At 42.0% G+C, this 19555-nt stretch overlaps 1 protein-coding gene across 5 annotated transcripts in view; it reads right to left on the bottom strand.

Moving 5' to 3' along the window:
• The window catches only part of BTBD10 (BTB domain containing 10), a 29090-nt gene that overhangs the window by 6342 nt on the left and 3193 nt on the right, over positions 1 to 19555 (bottom strand). For 2 of the 5 annotated variants that reach the window (XM_059848266.1, XM_059848265.1), the window contains exons 2-3: positions 1376 to 1569; positions 403 to 688 (exon numbers count right to left, since the gene is read on the bottom strand). In XM_059848266.1, the coding sequence (XP_059704249.1) occupies positions 403 to 688; positions 1376 to 1529 (440 nt within the window). In that variant the 5' untranslated portion in view covers positions 1530 to 1569. Of the gene's footprint in view, positions 1 to 402; positions 689 to 1375; positions 1570 to 8133; positions 8441 to 15609; positions 15769 to 19555 lie in introns of those variants that run through there. The other 3 variants (XM_059848263.1, XM_059848264.1, XM_059848262.1) reach the window with 3 other exon arrangements.

The raw sequence follows: 19555 nt of genomic DNA, 5'->3' as shown, positions 1-19555 counted from the left end.
AAATTCCTTCAAGATTTTCCTCCTTACTGTTTTGAAAGAGACTGTCTACACTCACTATGCCACTTTGTTTTATGAAGCACCTAGCTTGAAAAATGAGGAAGAGTGAGGCAGCTCAACATAGAAGCAATGTCCAGGAAGACAGAAAGAAATGGGAACATCATGAAATGGTAATTTATTTATCAGCTGTCATTTCTAGTAATAGACATCTCTCGGCTTTTCTGCAAAAACCAAAGAACTTGCATTCAATTTTTACTTAAAGACATTTGTAAACTGGAAATATTTAACATTAGCAAGATCAGCTGCAGCAATATGAGTCCAACAGCTATTCAAACAGTTCAAATATCCAGCTCTCTATAACAGCTGGGGACTAAGTAAGAAAACAAAACCAAAAGCGATACAAACCTGCCCAACATTGTGTTAGGTTGTGCAGTGAAGATGGAAGGATCTACAACAAATCTGGTGTTGTCCACGATGAGTGTCACTCGCTCAGAAGTTCTGACGTTCCGAGCTCCCTCTTTGCCATTTTCATACACAAACACCATTTCCCCACCAGCCTTGCAGCTGCCATCTGAGCTGGACTGGCTGCTGTTCCTGCTGCTGGTGCCCATGCTGACAACAGAACCATTGGGGGATGTCTTCTGGGGCCGGGGGCTGCTGGGCCGAGATGAACTGTGATCCTTCTCGCGGTCTTCGGTGGAGGCCAGGTGGAAGGAGAAAAAACAGGAAATGAAATTAGAGATTTACAGGAGTCCTACGTAGTCTTTCTGGGCACAAAACACATCCATTTGAGAAGTTAAGAACAAATTATTTTGGTTAAATCTATTCTAGTTAAAGAAACCTTCAAAAATAACTGCCCATTTATGAGATTCCAAAGTGTGTATGACCTAGACATCAAATCCACCTCACCTTCCCCAAAAGTCTTTACAAAGAAAATTTACTACTCTAGTACTGAGAAAGGAACTCAACATAAGTTGAGTTCCTTTCTTAGTACTAGAGTAGTAAAGAAGCATTGCATCACAGTTGGTACTACAGCTCAAAGAAACAAACCGTATTTTGTCACATAAAAAAATCCTTATTTCCTCTATTTCCAAACACCTAGACTCTACAGAGTAAAGGGGATGTATTCAGTCAATTATCTATAAAAATTAGATTGTTCTTGTATTTGAACTAAATAAGAGCATCATGTAGGAATACACACAGCAGAGTGGAAAAAAAGTTATAGCCTATCAAAGAAGGGCATTCCCAGGCAAGGGCACATGTAGGAAATCCGTATGTTGTGCCTTCAACAAATACCACTTTTTATTGTATTCCTTTAACAAAATAGTACTCAAATTTGGAGGATTTTAATCCTGCAATGGCAGAGATCTGCACACACCAGAATGATACTGTCTTGTTGGTGAAGTGACATTCCTGATGCAGGGAGTGAGCTGAGACTCCGCTCTTTCGTGGGATGAGTCACGAGATCTGTCACTGGATCTGCGCCTGTCCCTCGATCTCTCGTGCCCGCCACTCGCACCATGGAGGCTCATTTTGGTGTAGTCTATTCCTTTAGCAACACGGGATGAGGTGCTGAAAGCGGAAATAAGGCACATGTTCAGCATGTCAAAGTTTCAGAGACATTACACATCTAAATCTTCAAGGCATTCACACTTCATGGAGATGCTTCCAAGATTAGGATTATCCAGCTCCATTTTCTTTGTTGTACTCTGAGTGTATTTACAATTGCTTGGAACATTAAGTGGGCAGCAGGAATTACCTGTTTGCTGCTGTGTGATTTACAGAGACAGCATCTGATCAGCTGAGCCTGCCTGTGAAGATGCATTCACACAAATCTCTTTCGGAATGGGTAGGTCAAATAAAAATGAGCATTTTATTTTGATTCTTACTGTAAAATTAAATGTTCTCATCAAAGAATGAAATTAGAAGTTAGGGATCTTTTTTTTCCCAATGCAACCTATTTTGGCAAAACCTTCTCAGGCCACAGGCTGACTTTACGCTTCTCCTGCAACCTGCCCTTTGCAAAGGTAGTCAGTCTTAAATGAGGGGACACATCAAGACACACCAGACAAGAGTTTGTTTCTGCACATTCTGTTTTAAATTTTCACTTATTCTTAAAAAGAACAATAGTAAGCCATTACAACCCAGATATGAACTATACTATCAAAGCCACAACCTACCAGCCTGTCAGTAAAAAGTAGGATATTTGTTCCAAACCAGCAAATTTAATATAATAGTTCAAGATGTTTTAGACTGTGATTGTTACATTACTCAATTTAAGATATCAATTACATTTTGCAATTATTAAACCAAATAACAAAACTAATCAGTTTTGAGATTCCACAACTCTCAAAAACAATCTAAAAATTAAAAATCAACACACAACAGCTATTGTTGAATTTACCAAAAATTCTTTTATCTTCTATTTATACTCTTTAAAAGAGACAAATTTATGTCTGGACAGCACAGACATGTCTGTGTCCTTGCATCCCACCAGATTTCCTAAAGCAGATCTTTGCTATTTACCTTTCAAGTGTGGGCATGATAACACTCCTTATTTATGGGTTTAACTGAAGAAATTCCCAAAGCCTCAGGTAGTGGATAACCCAGACAGACACCTGCACAGTTACAAGGTCTGCCAGACAAAGCAGTCATGATTTCCCAGAGGAAACTCAATGCCCCACTTGCTTGCAGCCTGCAGATCCCATAACTCCTACCAAGTGACCTGAAATCATGACTGCAGGGATGCTGTAGGAGAACACAGAGAGGTAAAATGATGGCCTGGCTAAAACAAGCACAACCAATACAAAAGCATTCACTGGACAAGCAGACTGAGCAGTGTCCTCTTTTTAGGTTGCTTAGAAGTAATGATAAAAAAAATAATCAAGGCTTTCTGCTAGCATGAGATGTTGCACTTTGAGGTTTCAGAGACTGATAAGAAGAGAAGCTTAACTGAGAACAAAAAGGCTGTGACAGATGAGTGTTTACCACAAGGCAAGGAGTCAGAAATGTAGCGCTCTCTATGGCACACGAGCTTCTCCCTGCCCTGCTGGAACGAGGGCAGGATCTCCTGTTGACAAAGCACAAGTTTGGTGCAGAGGGAATCTACTGCAATCCTGTTTTCTGCCAAGCTTAAAATATGCTGCAGTAAGAAATGCATCCTTGGGATGTGGAGTCAGCCAAAGGTCTATTGAATCAGGGAAAAGAACTGCAAGCCTTGCTTCTGGCTGAAAACGCTCAGATTTACAGTCCAAGAATAATGATCCAAGCACTTCCATTAAAAGGAAATTTCCTGAGGACTTCCAATGCAGTTCTGAAGGTATTAAAATTTATAACATTTTAGCATGGCTAACATGTCTCCTTACTTGTTTTACCTCTCTATTGGAAGAAGACAAATTCTTTATTTTGAAAGTGAAATGTGCAAAAGTTTGCAAGAGTAAGATCTGCAAACCTCCAAAAAAAGCCAAAAACATTATCAACAATTTAGGAAAACCTTTGCACCTTTCCTTTGAGACAGGTATACGCATACATAATGTAACCACTTCAATAGATACAAATTATACCCACAAATTACTAAAAACATGGATTACAGTCTCGAATTCAAGACCAAAGTCTAGCCCCAGTTTAAATATGACAATATTCATTACTACTACAGCTAAACTTCAAAAAACGGTGTGTTTTTTTTTTTTTTTTAAAGAAGCTCTGTATCTCATCTGTGCATCTTTATATTTGCATGCTGTGGTATAATCAAGGGTGCCACAAAAGCGGGTGTGTATGTGTGGAGTACTCAAACACCTACATAGCAGTCTGGTGACAAAACATCTCTGCAAATCCCAATAAAGCCTCATGTGACCAGGCCTCTGTTGAAGCACAGCTTTGATCCTAGACCTGATAACATTTCCAACCATGCTGTGAGAAAACAGAGTTTTGCAGGTGTCACATTTTATAGTATCAAAATGCATGACTCACTGTTTCTCAGGAACTAAAGAGCTCTATTTGCTTTAAATAAGAGAAACACGCTAGAAAATGAAACTGAACCACTGTAATGGGATTGCAGGCTTATCACACATTTTGGCAGAGGAAACACAAATTCTCCTTTAACAGAGAAGGCAATTAAAATGTGATTCTTAATCCAGAAAACCATCTAAAGCCCCATTACCCTCCAAGCAGTGACTCAGAGCTCCCAGTGAAGCAGGGCAAACCCTAGTTAATAATGTCTTCCAGGAGCTGATAAGAACAGGTGCTACAGGAAGCGACACTGACTCAGCTGGCACCACGCTTCCTCCCGAGCCGTGCCCCAAGGAAGGGCCATGGCAGGCACAGCTTTACCTCCCTGAATGGCAACTGGGGCTGCTTCTGCTTTGCTGCCAGCAGCCAGCAAGCCTGGAGGACAGGGGCAGTGCTCAGAGATTATCTATCCTGCTCCCGCTGCCAGCTACAGCCATCCCTGTGGAGCCTGGGCCATCAGCTCAGCTCAGCACACCACACTAGAGAGGCAGAGGCTGCCAGCTGGAGGAGGACACAATCCTTGAACAGTAAATCAACTGCTTCTGAAACAGACAGCCTGGTGGATGCAGGAAAGGCGGTGGATGTGTCTATTTAGACTCCAGCAAGGCCTTTGATACAGTCTCCCACAGCACACTCCTGGAAAAGCTGTCAGCCCAGGGCTGGGACAGGAGCACTCTGTGCTGGGCTCAGAACTGGCTGCATGGCCCGGCCCAGAGAGTGCTGGTGAGGGTGCTGCACCCAGCTGGCAGCCAGGCACCAGGGGTGTCCCTCAGAGTCTGTGCTGGGGCCAGCTCTATTCAATATTTTTATAGACAACATGGATGAGGGCACAGAGTCCTTCATTAGTAAATTTGCAGACGACACTAAGCTGGGAGCTTGTATTGATCTACTGGAAGGAAGGAGGGCTCTGCAGACAAACTTAGATCAGTTGGATGGATGGGCAGAGTCCTACAGCATGAAGTTTAATAAGTCTAAGTGAAGTGCCAAGTTCTACATTTTGGCAACAAAAATCCCCTACAACTTTCCAAGCTAGTGACAGCGTGGCTGGAGTGCGTTCAGGCACAAAGGGACCTGGGGGTGCTGGTCGACAGCCGGCTGAACATGAGCCAGCAGTGTGCCCTGGTGGCCAAGAAGACCAATGGCATCCTGGCCTGCATTAGGAATAATGTGGCCAGCAGGAGCAGGGAGGTCATCCTTCCCCTGTACTCAGCACTGGTGAGGCCACACCTTGAGTGCTGTGTCCAGTTCTGGCCCCTCAGTTTGGGAAGGATGTTGAGATGTTTGAGCACATCCAGAGGAGGGCAACAAGGCTGGTGAGGGGCTGGGAACACAAGCCCTGTGAGGAATGTTTGAAGGAGGCGGGGGTGTTTAGCCTGGAGAAGAGGAGGCTCAGAGGTGACCTTACTGCTCTCTACACCTTCCTGAAGGGAGGCTGTAGACAGTGGGGTTGGTCTCTCCCACCGGGCAGCACTGACAGAACCAGAGCACACAGTCTCAAGCTACGTCAGGGAAGGTACAGGTTGGATATTAGGAAAAAATTTTCACCGAAAGAATAATAAAGTACTGGAATGCTCCTCCCAGGGAGGTGGTAGAATCACCATCTCTGGCTGTGTTTAAAAAAAGACTGGACATGGCAGTTGGTGCTATAGTCTAGTTGAGGTGTTAGGGCATAGGTTGGACTTGATGATCTTAGAGGTCTCTTCCAACCTCATTATTCTGTGATTCTGTGAATCTTCATTCATCTTGGTAACAGCCATCTAAAATGTCAGTCTTAAATCTCATCACTGCTGAGTCACAGGTCACAGAAAATAGTTCTTTGATCTGTTGGATATGCAGCCAACAAACTTGAAGTTCCATGTGTTCTACAGCAGGAGCGCTCAGATCAATGCTACCCCTTAAATAGAACTTTGCTCTACAATGAACAAGAAAACTAACATGAGCTTAAATCTGAACAAAGAGAAAATACAGAGGTGGAGCTTAGCATGTCAAAACAGACAGGCATATCACAGGCTTTACCCTGTGATACCTGACCAGAAAAGTTCTGTCCCTGAGCTGCTCCATTGTTTCTCTGAAAAAGGAGCTAATTTGTGGCCAGTACATATGAAAGAAGTCCTGTGACTTTTATTTTCCTGTAAAGAGGCTTTAGAAGAAGTTGCAAGAGTTCAAAGAAAAAGGAAGACATCAGAACTACCAAATAATTTTGATTTATTTGATAGAAGGACTTGGTCACCTCCTATTCTCCCCCTCTAACAAAGCCAGTGGGGTCAGGAGGTTGTTTCTGCAGGGAGCACACAAAGCCTTCACTGCACACCAGCAATGTGAGGGACTAAGAACAAACCTGGCCCCAGTGAGAAGGCATGACAAATTGTCATTTACAGGGAGTTCCACAGCTGTGCTGTTGCAGCTTCCTTCCCATCTACAGCAGGGGACATGGGATGGACCAAAGCAGAGCTGTCCCGTTTGAAGAACAGGCAGACAGGAACTCCTGTGGTCCACAGAAGCACAGAGCAGACACACCACCAGGACTCTCCAACAGCAGTGGAACACTGCAAGTTCCAAGTGCCAGGGAGCCATGGCTGCCAGGCTGTATTCACCCAAAATCTTAGCCACAGCACCCAGTGGAGTCTGCACAGAGCCTAACTTCAAGCCTCCAAGAAAGAGATCTGAAGCTACAAGGACCATGCCACCCTGAAAAGTAGTGTTTGCAAAGACAGCTTTCAATGGATTCCTCAGATGATGACCACCAGCTGCACTCCAGGGCTGTGGAAGCCATAAGGCACAGCCCCAATCCATAAACAAAATTTTCTCCTGTGCTGAAGGGCACATTGCATTTAATTTAAAAGTGTAAGAGAGGAAAAAGAACAAAGAAAGCACCATTTTAAACCCTCATGCCTTCATTCACTAAAGCTGGAAAAAGCCCCAAATTTGTAAGGCCACCTAGTACCCAAAAGTTTATGAAAGGGAAGAACACCTTGCTTTATCAATTACTTTTCTATAGGGAAGAAAAGAAACACCCCCCCCACACTTCCCCCCAAGAAACAAAACCAAACCAAAACAACTAAACAGCCTCATGAATATTCATGTCTTTTGGCAATATTCACAAATTCAATACTCACTTTTCCCTGGTTTCAAAGGAACATTGGAACATGTGCACTACACCCATTCAAGAACTTTAAGGCAGTCATAGAAATTATTTCCCACCTCAGACAGGGATCAAGGAAGCTCTGTCTTTGTAAGGGAATGAGGCATTTTCTTTAAAAGCAGTTGCCTCATGAAGAAAACCAAATAAGCTCAAGGTTTTATTTAAGCAAATCTATTTAATATGATGTGAAGGAGGGAAAAAAAAGTACCATGAAAATGGCAACTTGTCATACTGGTAATGCTTCCTATTTTTGTAGTTAAGGGAAGAGCTGTTTTTAAAAAATGTAAATGCTCTTCAATTTAATGATGCTTTGGAGTCATCTGTGGAAGGAGAGCTTCAGTTTGACTTTATACATAACAACAGATTGCTTTGAATATATTACTAATTATTAGAAGAAGTCATTAGACCGAATTAATCCTACTGCCAAAACAATTAGCTTGGATTCCAACATAATAGCTTCATGTGCATCCTACTGAATACTGCCAATAAATGTACTTGTTTTAGACAACCAGCTTGTGTCTACACAAAATTATGGTGCTTAACCAATACATTTATTACTCCCAAACCCACCCTAAAACCTTAAATAAATTAAAAGAACACAGCAGTGGAAAATTAATCAAGACTTTTACCATTCCCCCCCCATCTATCTTCTAAAACTTATATTAACTCGCCTTAAAATATAAACTTAAATCCATCCTTTGCTAAGGTGATTCCCATAATCAACACTTGTAGAATCAGGCTATAGTGCTTTATCTGTGCACTAAGTTACAGCTGCCATGCTCCGAGGCTTTAGAAGAAATCCCTTCTGCTCATCCTGCCAGGACTTACACAACGACAGCGCTTATGCCCCTCTTCCTCCCCCTCAAGCCTGCTCTTTGTCAGCAGACATTTCAATTGACCTGTGCACACAAAGGACAGTACTCTGCCTTTTCCTCATTCTTCTCCTGAATAATGCACACACGTTATTCCTGTTAACAAATACTCACCTTCCTCTCGGGTCTATCAGGGAGGAAACACAGAAGCATGGGAACAATTTCGGAATCAGAGCACAAAGGAATTCTGTTCCTTCCAAAAAGGCAGCTTTGAAAGCCAGATCAGCATCCTTTGGCATTACTTATTAAGTTCAGCATATTTGATATTTCCATCATTTCTTCAGTAGCCCACGGCACCGTCAGCGAGCCTTACTTTCCCCTCCATCCCATCCGCTTCAGGAAAAGCGGCCGCGGCTCTCCCAGGAAGCGCAGGCAGCCGGAGCGCCGCTCGCACAGCCCGCAGGCTCCGGAGCGGGCTGCCGGCGGAGCCTGACTCACGCACGGCTGACGTGTGACCCCGCAGCTGCGCGGGCCCGCAGCCATTGGGCCAGCGCGGACAGGGCAGGGCGGCAGCGCCGCCGGCCGCAGCTGCTCCGCTCCCGCCGCCGCCCGGACAAGGTTACCGCCGCTCGCCCCGCTCTGCCCGCATCGGCCCCACAGCAGAGCCACGCCAGTTTCGGGGCGCGCTCCCACTGCTCCCGTAACGTCTGCCTGCTGTCATCGTGAAAATGAATTCTCCTGACACTGAGCTCATAAGCGAGTACAGCAAGAGCCTTTTGAGAACGACACGGCACAACCTCCATTACTCTCCTTTGTAATAATTTCAACATCATTAGTATATAATTATATTAATCAGTACATTTACCGATCAGAAAGCATTGTGCATTTTCACATCAATAGGTCATCAAGGTGAGCCCACCAAGCACAAAAAACAACACAGCAAATGAATTCACAAGTCCATAAAATTTTCTAAAGATTTTTTTGGTGGGAGGATAACTAGGCACTATGAGACAGTTTTCTTTAAATTATTCTTTTTAGAATGTCTGCAGGCTGTTTTAAGGAGTCAAAATACACTGAAGGAATAGCTTAAAAGTAAGTCCTACAATAAATAACAACCAAGATGTCGTAGGGTGGAAATTAAAACATGATGCAAGCTGAAGAAATGAGGAGGATTGTTCAGCAAATGACTGCTGTAATAAAGAAGGAAGTCAGTAGGAAAAACAAGAGACTTGTGATTAGAAAGGCAGGAGAACATCGGCACTCCAGGCTGAAGAGTCAGTTCATTACACATGAAAGGAAGATTTCTTCTCATACAATTTCAATTACCCGAACCAGTGAATTTTCTCCTAGTTTTAGGGTCTTGTGATGGCTCACACAAGCACCCTCCCCATGCCCCAGGGGGAAGAATAACCATCAACCTTGTAAGCCCTTTCTTCCCTTCAATATAAGCCAAGGAAGACATGGCTATAATAAGCTGCATGAAAAGCATGCTGGAAAAACCTCTCTCAGGCACTTCTTGCCTCTGATAGAACACTCCCCCAGCAGCAAGAGAAAGTACCCTGGTTCCCTAAATGGGGTCTCTTCTCCACAGCAGAATTAGGATGTGTTTTCTTCTGTACTCCTACATCAGGCAGAAAAAACATGCCATGGATGGATTGGCTCCCAAATCCCACAAAACCACCCCCCAGGACAGGACACCCAGGAAAATCTTACAGAGACCCAGTCCAGAAGCCACACTTGGGGCTCCATGGAAGGAAAGCCTCAGAAAGAATTCTCAGTGCTTAATTTGGGGGCTGCCATGGGATCTTCCTTCAGCTCGAAGCAGAAACTCTGTCAACACTTTCCACCCTCAAAATTCTTTAATATTCACATAATTCTGGTCTTCAGTGGGTTCTCTCAGCCATGAGTAATGTACTTCTTAGTAATGCAGTTCCATTTCAGGAAAGGATCTCATGAGCAGAGTGTTCAGTTGCCAAAGGGATTTCTTAAAGCAGCAAGGACTTAACCTTTAGGAGGGAGCACATTCACACCTTATGACTTCTACCAAGCTCCCAAACACAAGACTTTCATAAAAGAACGTTGGTTACCTTTATTTATATACCAATTTCTGCTGCATTTTCAACATGGATGTTAAATAAAAATCAAACTAAGGAACTCAGAGCAATATTATCCACTTTAGAACTGGAAAGGGCCTCCATTTATTAAAAAACAGCTTTAGAAGTTCAAATTCAAAAGAACTGGGACCAAACACAAACTACATAGCCATTAGAGTTTCCATTCTCAGGGGTACAAACAATGAAGTGTTGTCCATAAAAAATTCTAGTTCTGAGCATAATCACCTCTAAAGTGCTTTGTGTCCCAATTAAATGTGCCAAAGTCCACCACAAATAACATCTGACAACATTTGGGAAAGGCAATTTGGGTGCTGAAGAACTTTGGGAGGATTTAGCGTGTGCTTTAGCCCTGGAAGTTGCTAAGTCTCCCTTCACAGAAGTGTCAATAAGCTGTTATTGCAGACATGAAAGATGTCAAAAAGGAAATCAAAACCCCAGCCCTCACAACTCTAAGATCGCTCACTATACATTGGGTACCTTGCAGAAGATGAACACACTGGTGTTTTTGAAAGCTCTCACAGAGTGCAGCCCATTTTTCTGGATTACAAGACCACCTCTTCCCAGCCCACCTCAGTTTCTCCTGAGGGCTTTCCATCCTGGTGCCTACAAAGCCTGGATGAGGAGATTTTGATTTCTGTCAGTGCCAGGCTGCAATTAGGCATGTTTGCAGTGATTAAAAGCAGGTGATGCACAGTATGACCTGAGACCCTGGTAAATCAGGCCTCATTATTTTCATGCCATGCCTTGTGCAGGCCTGCCCCATGCTGCAAAATGTTCAACTGCAGAAATCACAGGAAGAGAAATAAAACCTGTCCCACAGTGGAAAACAGATTATACATTCTGATATCCTTCTACAGATGAGAAAGGAACTCTTCTGGTGATGCTTCATGTACTTTACAAAATGCTGAGGCACGTGGTACTTCCATTCACAACCCACGAATGCATCCTCCCAGCAGGCATAAACAATACTGGGGGAAAAAAATCCCAGCATTTAGCATCTGCACAACAACTTCTCATCTATTTACAAGACTTAAAAAGCAACTGAAGATTTTCAAAGATCCAAGAGTCATGGCAACAGAATCAAAGCAGAGTCACATTTTGTTCATAAATGCAGTAGTGCCGGCAAGACTTTGGATCTAATAATATCTAAACAGAATGAACAAATAAGAAACTGTCAAAAGGGACTAAAACAGAAGCAGACTTAGAAAAATCCAGGACAAATCTTGAAGAGGCAAATCTAAGCCAAAGGTTTTTCACTGCAACTGTAGAAAAAACACTCAGTGCAAGAGAATTAGAATTAAAGTCTTCCAACAACAAAAACTCCAGCACTATCAAGAAATTACACATCGGAAACTAATAACTGATGAAAATTAGAATAAAAAGTACAGAACAGCAACTTCTAATAATGAAAATATGAATTCAGAGACCATTTATTTAAATCTTCACCACTATTAGTTCAATGTATGGTTCCTGAATATTTTCTTCCATCTTATTCAGGTACTTAAATAAAAAGCATCTGCAAGAATTATCTGTAATAGCTTAGACAAACAAGACTGTTTGTATGATTATTTAGTCATCTCCAACACCGTGTAAATTCATCCTAACAGGCTCTGCAGATTTATACCAGGGATCATATGCATTATATTTTTAGTTCTTATTTTCCACATCTCTCCCTTCTGAGTTTTCCATTCCATTGCCCATCTCAGAACAAGTAAGAAACAGGAGGAGAGAAAACAACCGTACAACGTGGCAGGTTTATAAAACTGGACACTCACTAAACTAGAAAGAACAAGATATAATGCTGACCTGTACAAGGATGCAATCCATTCCCCTTGTCCTTGGCCACAACCAGACCCTTGGCTTTCCTTGCTGCCACACAAGCCCTACACACAGGGCTGCTCACAGCCCTAGCTTATGCTTTCTATGAGTCAAGAAAATTATCTAAGCTATTTTAAGAATGCTAAGGCTGAAGGATTAAACACTCCAAAGCACCAAGAAGTAACAAGCTAAGAATCTATCTCCTATATTACTCCATTGTTGAGATTATTTATTACAAAGCTCTTATTTCAGCATTATGCTTTCCAAACCAGAAATATTCTCTTTCTCAATGATAATAAGGTATATTTTGAGTAAGACAAACAAGACTGGAGTACTCAAACCTTTTAACGTAACAGTTCTAGTTATAGTATTACAATTTATGCTTCCAGATGCATTTTTTTCCCCTCACACTGTATTTTTCACAGACTTTCACTTGCCTGGATGAAAAAGTGTCAAGTCAGAAACTACAGTAGTATGTCCATATTCAGCCACACAAAATCCAATTATTTTGTTCGGATTTTTGAATAAAGTACACCATTTTCCAATAATTAGATCCTCTGAAGTCATCCAGTATCACAAAGGAATAAGGTAACAAAATATTTATCCTTATTTATACCTTATTTCATTACAATGTCAAACTATTATTTAGATTCTCATTCTCAAAGACTTCCAAAACCACTTTATTTGGGGAAAAAAAATTTAAATGATCAGATGTTAGTTTGAGCACTATATCCCTAGCATACAGTTTCCACAAAAATGCTGTTCAGCATTGGAAACAAATTGTGTTTTGCCAGAAATACGTCCAATAGCTGCAATTATCTTTGAGGCATAGACTTCTGCCTTTTGATGTGTGACCCTTGAATTCAGATTGCATGAAAAGATCAACAGTAGCTTTTCTGAAAAGCACAGGCCATGGATGTCCTTGAGTTAACTCCTGTCTGCATCAAATAATCTCTGCAGAAAGCTGCAGAGCTTTTTATTGAAACATTTCCCCAACATAGATAATCCACCCCAAAGCACACATGGTTAGACATGTGTCCTGTTCCTCTGGGTTGGATTTACCCAGCTGCAGCTCCCAGCTACCACACTTTATTTCAAACTTGCCCACTGTCTACAGCTCATCACCCTAATTTCTGTGCCTGATCAAGAAGTCATTCTTTAACCTTTGGGTTATCCCTGTCTCAGAAGACACTCAGTAGCTTCAGAAAAGTTGTTGATTAGAGGCAATTCTGAACTGCTGACACCAGACTTGCGCTAACTCCACTGCCCACCCCAGAGCCCTTTTGACCACATGATGTTGCTGGAGACTTGTGATCCCCGCTCTCCCTGCGGTGGCAGTGCCATGTCCTTGACAGGTGACAAACACGGCCATGTCCTTGGCAGGAGACAAACCAGGCCTGTGTCCCTGGCTCCCTGCTGACTTCGGTCACACAGCACCCGGGTGTTTGCAGGTGTCAGACCTATCACACCTCGCTGCTAACGAGCCCCTTTCAGTTCCCAACAGCCCCGTCACGGCTCATCCGTCCCGACCAGTTTTGGTTCTGTTCCAGATCCCCGGTCATGGGAGGTTCAGAGCTGAAGCGCCTGGACTGGGCTCAGCAGGGAACCGTGGGGGCACTGCCCAGCCCTCACCCCACACAGAGCCCATCCCACCCACACTGCTCACTGCCGAGGCTGTGCCACACTGGAATGCTAAAAACAGAGCTGCATCAGCCACCCCCAGACACCAGCACCTGAATAAAAACAGCAGCTGCATAAAGCTACACCCCTCAAACCTATCCTGAATAAAAAAATCAGGTGTATAAAGCTACACCCCACAAACCTACCCTGAATAAAAACATCAGGTGTATAAAGCTACACCCCTCAAACCTACCCTGAATAAAAACAGCAGCTGCATAAAGCTACACCCCTCAAACCTATCCTGAATAAAAAAATCAGGTGTATAAAGCTACACCCCACAAACCTACCCTGAATAAAAACAGCAGCTGCATAAAGCTACAGCCCACAAACCTACCCTGAATAAAAACAGCAGCTGCATAAAGCTACACCCCTCAAACCTACCCTGAATAAAAACAGCCGCTGCATAAAGCTACACCCCTCAAACCTACCCTGAATAAAAACAGCAGCTGCATAAAGCTACACCCCACAAACCTACCCTGAATAAAAACATCAGCTGCATAAAGCTACACCCCACAAACCCATCCTGAATAAAAACAGCAGCTGCATAAAGCTACACCCCTCAAACCTACCCTGATTAAAAAAATCAGGTGTATAAAGCTACACCCCTCAAACCTACCCTGAATAAAAACAGCAGCTGCATAAAGCTACACCCCACAAACCTACCCTGAATAAAAACAGCCGCTGCATAAAGTTACACCCCACAAACCTATCCTGAATAAAAACATCAGCTGCATAAAGCTACAGCCCACAAACCTACCCTGAATAAAAAAATCAGGTGTATAAAGCTACAGCCCACAAACCTACCCTGAATAAAAAAATCAGGTGTATAAAGCTACACCCCACAAACCTACCCTGAATAAAAACATCAGCTACATAAAGTTACACCCCTCAAACCTATCCTGAATAAAAACAGCAGCTGTATAAAGCTACACCCCACAAACCTATCCTGAATAAAAAGATCAGCTGCATAAAGCTACACCCCTCAAACCTACCCTGACCTGCAGTACCAGCCACCCTCCTCGGGTCTGCCTTAACCACTCCATTACTCACAGCACAGGCCTCTAATTACATGGGTCTCCCTGTGAGCCTTTTAATTACTGCTGCATTCTTTTGTCCTGCCCTCTTGAATTTCTCACAATCATTCAAGAATTAATGGCAGGAAAATAACCCGCAGTATTAATTGCCTAGAGAATACTTTGGACAACACTTGAGTCCAGTTTATCTGCATCTATACAAGTAAAATGTGAAATGAGTTGCTGGTATTGAATATGCTCCTTAGCTCTTTCCCTATCATCTTGCCAGTAGGAAAGCTTGAATAACTAACAATTTTAGCTCGTTTACAGAGACGTTTCAGTTATATTTAGCACTTCTAAAAGGGCAAAGTACTTGAAAGATACACACTTATTTGGATGCTTAAATATCTTTCCAGCAATATGTTTCTTCTCATACATTTGCAAGGTGACTAACTGCTTTGCTTAGTTCATTTTTGAACACTGTACACTGGAAAAACACTAATTAATTTCATCATTTTGTCAAATCAAGAAGCATTTAAAAAAAACATTCTTACTGTGAGGGATGCAGGCAAAAGCAACATATGACACACAGCTTAACAAAGAAAGTGCTACAGAGAGTGATATTGGCATGCAAGCAACCATTAGTTCTCACCATGGACTAGTTGCACATATTTTTAGGGATGTAACTCCTAGCAAGCATCCCCAAAAAATTCATATATTTAATCACTCAGCTGGTGTTTGGAGATGCACACAAGGCATTTAGGTTCGCTTTTTTTTTCCTTTTTCTTTTTTTTTTTTTTTTTAATTAAAGGACTAAAATGCAACCCATGGCAAAACAAATCTAAGCACAGATTGGGGAAGCTGACAAATCAGGTCAGAAAACACCTTTTAAAATAATTAAGAAGCATTTTTTGAAGAAGAATTACAACGTTTATGACAGGACTTGCCACAACCAGATGCAGTAGCCTTTAGGATGGACTTTGAGTGTAGTTTTTGAGATGCAATAGATGGGACACAGCACCTACCTTGAATGTTTACAAAGTTTACGAGGTCTATTATGCAATTTCCGATCCCAATTCTCTGGATCACTGGAGTTACTGTCATAAGGATGAGGCCGTCCTGCCATTCCACTGCCAGCTTCCTCACACTACTGCTCTGAAAAGCACACATGCAGCACTCACAACCTACATTAAGAGAGCAGTGTTTACCTTTAAGTAATGCCACACAGGAAAAAAAAGTCAGACATGCAGAATTTAGTGTTGTTAGGTTTTGATTTTTTAAATGCAGATTACAGAAAAACAGGATACGCTGAGGCAGAAATTGCATGACAATAATATTTCACACATTTTGCTGATACCTGCACTAAAAAGAGTATTTTGTTATAAAAAAAATATAGTTCTATAAATGCTGGCAGGCAAATTCAATTTTGCAACAATTAAATTCACTGTGTCCAAACAGAAAAGTCACTGGTTACAAAACACAAGACGAACATATCATGATTTTCTTTCAAATGTACAAAATTAATTCAAAGGAGGATCCCAAGTGGAGAACAGAGACCAACAGTTATACGATTTGAACAGCTGACCAAGAAGATAACAGAATTAACACTTCTATCCGAGTCCTCACTACAAAATGGAATTAACAGCAATCCTTAGAAACACTCGATGTGGTCCAGTTTCACTGACTTTTGCAAAGAAGTCACAAAAACTTAATAAAAACAGATATAATAACTACCCTTCCTTAAGTGGGGTCTGACGTTATGTTGAACTCCCTTTAGAATTCTCTCATAGCTCAAACCACCCTGTGACTGCCAGCAGAGAGCCAATCTCCAGACTGGTGTTCAAGCATACCTCTAAGTGACACTTGTGGCAACAGAGTTGATAATTCAGAACGACCTGGTTACAAATACTATAAAGCTGCTACAAGTGAGCAGCTGATGATGACATAACATCTGGAAAAAAATTGAATTATAGATAGATAAACCCTCCTGGTAATGGGAAGTCTATTACGTTTCTTTACAATTTTAAGCTACATATTGTAGAAACATTGTCTCTCTACCTCACCCCACCCTTAAGAGACTTGTATTACGTTCAGTGAAACTCATCCTACGTGGAAGTGAGTCCCAAAGCAACTGAGATCTCTTTAAAACAAAGTTACTTCTCAAATAAACTGTCCTTTAAGTCATGGAAAATGAAATAGCTCTCCTGGCAAATATAGATTCTCCCAGCTAAATTTAGACCCAAAAGTTTTTATTACAGGGGAAGAAGAGAACAAGCTTCTTAAAAATGTTGGTTGCATCCAAGTTTTGCCTTCATGTTCAGTCTTACCCAAGCAAACAGGTTTAATACAAAGTATACAGTCTCCACCACAGGGCTGGGTCTTTTTCCTGTTACAGCTTCTATAATTAAATGCACTTTGATTGGAAGACTCCTACAGTCAGATGTCCATATAGTGTCAGAAAAAGGAAAAAACATTTTATTTAAAATTACAGGAAATACTCAACTTTCTCATTTAAAAAAAAATCCTGATAAGCATTTCATTGTGTATTACCTGGAAAGGTTAGCAAAGCACAGTCAATATGTGAGGATATTACACAGAGAAGGTTGCAGGATCTGCACACATTTATCAGGAGAAACAAGGAGAAACCTACAACCTGTGTCAGAACAGAAGAAGTATTATTAAGGAGACCAGGGGAAGGAAGGCTGGTTTCTAAACCCAGGAGCTGTGGGTCCCAGCTGAGATGCAACACCAGGTACACAAGCCATACAAGAACAAAGACACTTCATATCCCAAGCTGAAACAAACTGTGTTCATTAGATTGAGCCTCCCCAGGCAGGTACAGCGAGCCTTGCTGCCTATGGCAACAGCAGCCTGTGCACACAGAGCCAGGAGCAGCAATGGCCAGGGACACCAGAGCTCCCAGTGTGCCATCACCCACCTCTGCTGGGCCCTGCTTCCACTCCAGGCTGTGCCAAAGCACCACAGCAGCTCATGGAGCACCACATGCTCCTTTACAAGCTTTCGTTTCTTTCCACAAACCCTCTCTTTCCTTTAAAACCACCTAAGAGCTTTACAGACACCTCTCCCTCTCAGGTACACACCAAAGCAGGTGCCTTAGGACAAAGAGGCACCCAGCACACAGTTCTGATCCTCTGCATATATATTTGAATTTAGCTTTTGTACTCAAAAGATGTGCAACTTGATGATTCTTTAAATTGTCTCACACTCTCTGCCTTCTCCCCATCTCTCTTACAATGAAAATGCAACAGAAGATGCAGGTCCACACACACTTCAAGGACAAGCCTGTTCAGAGCAGGATCAGCTCCTCCACATGCTTTGCTCTGCAGCTCCACTCTGAAGCCCTCACAAACAAGAGATGCCACAGGACAGAAACAAACAAATAGAACTGCTTCCCACGAACAACAGCACTCCCTTCTCCCAGCTGCCAGGGAACGGCAGCAGGGTCACCGATGAAGTGCCAGGCTGGCACCCAACTCAGAACCAGGGCACACTAATGGAAGAAGGGAAACAATCCCAAGCGTCCAAAGCTACATCTTGTGAAACTTCTTGTTTAGTTCCAAGCATGTCACACTACAAACAGTCTTCCCTCCATCCTCCACTCCAAGGACCTCAACAATTAACACTACTCTAAAAAACAATTTGCTGTAACACAGCCAATTTTTTCTCCTTGACCACTGCTGATAGTGCTTTTGTGCAGATTATAAATAAATGTACTTCTCAGCTTTAAGTTTTAACAAACCTTTCGACTAAAGACTATAAACAATGAACTCTTTTGTTTTGCTCTGTTGAAAAGAGTTTCTTTTTTCAATTGGAAAATGCTGTATAAACTCTGAAGTAACTAACCAGTCATCCTGATTAATTTTTAAACACTTCTGCAAACCCACTTTTTCCTGCAGCAAAAAATAATGTTTCAGCTGTGCTTTGTTTTTTGGGTTTTTTTTTTTTTTTTGCATGGATTCACAAGGCAGGCAATAAACAAAACATGTTTTGAGGAACATTCTGACCTTGTGTACAAGAAAAAAACCAAAAACAATCCCTGCAAGAGTACCTGGCCCCAAATACTTTTTTAAACCTTCCATGAAAACAAGGACACACATCTGAAATGCTGGTGAAGGTGAAAAGGCACTGGGAGCAAATGAAATGAAGAATCAAACCCAATCACCCTCAGCAGATCACACAACACTGGCGTACTGGCCAAAGTGGTTGACATTCTGATTAGCTAATTAGTAATTCTCCAGGTGTAAAGAATGACTTCATACCCTTCTGCAGAAAGCAAATACTCCAGAGAATCATCACAGGGAATAATAGGAAATCAGGAAGCAGACTTTAATTTTCAAAGCTTTCAGCACAGACAGCTAGAACATTTCAGATTTGCTAACATCAACTTGAAGCCAGAATCATCACTAATTTATGAAAGTTGCAGGCTACTAAAATACAAGGGAATTGTAAAGATCCAGTGGGTCTGACAAGTTAAAAATCAATGTGGTAGAGCCACCCCAGACATTACAAATTACAGTAATTAATGTGTTTACAGCACTACTTAAGGAGCTCATGAAAGGATGTATCATACACCAATTTGTGACAGATGCTGGACAGATTATTTTTAATGATACTTAAAGCATATTCAGTTCTGTGCCATGACCAAATAGAATGCACAAAGGTTGCTGAGGAGATCAAGCAATATTCAGACATCAGGTGCTAGACAGAAGTAGACATGCACTTCTGTGAGATGCAGGACTTGCACTTTTCAAGGCACTGCAGGCCATGAGGGGGTAGAAAATGCTCTCTGGAAATCTTTCAGTAAAGTAAAGCTAATCAAAACCAACATCAATGCATTTCCAGACAGCCAGTCACTCTGTAATTGCTGAGAATACCTGTAGGCTGCAAAAATTTGGAGTCTTACTAAAAATGATGATTACAATACCCTGCAATTTTGAGGCAGAGCCAAGA

The sequence above is a fragment of the Haemorhous mexicanus genome, chromosome 6 (assembly GCF_027477595.1).
Source record: "Haemorhous mexicanus isolate bHaeMex1 chromosome 6, bHaeMex1.pri, whole genome shotgun sequence".
In the NCBI taxonomy this organism is placed as follows: domain Eukaryota; kingdom Metazoa; phylum Chordata; class Aves; order Passeriformes; family Fringillidae; genus Haemorhous; species Haemorhous mexicanus.
This window is presented reverse-complemented; position numbering and strand designations above follow the sequence as displayed.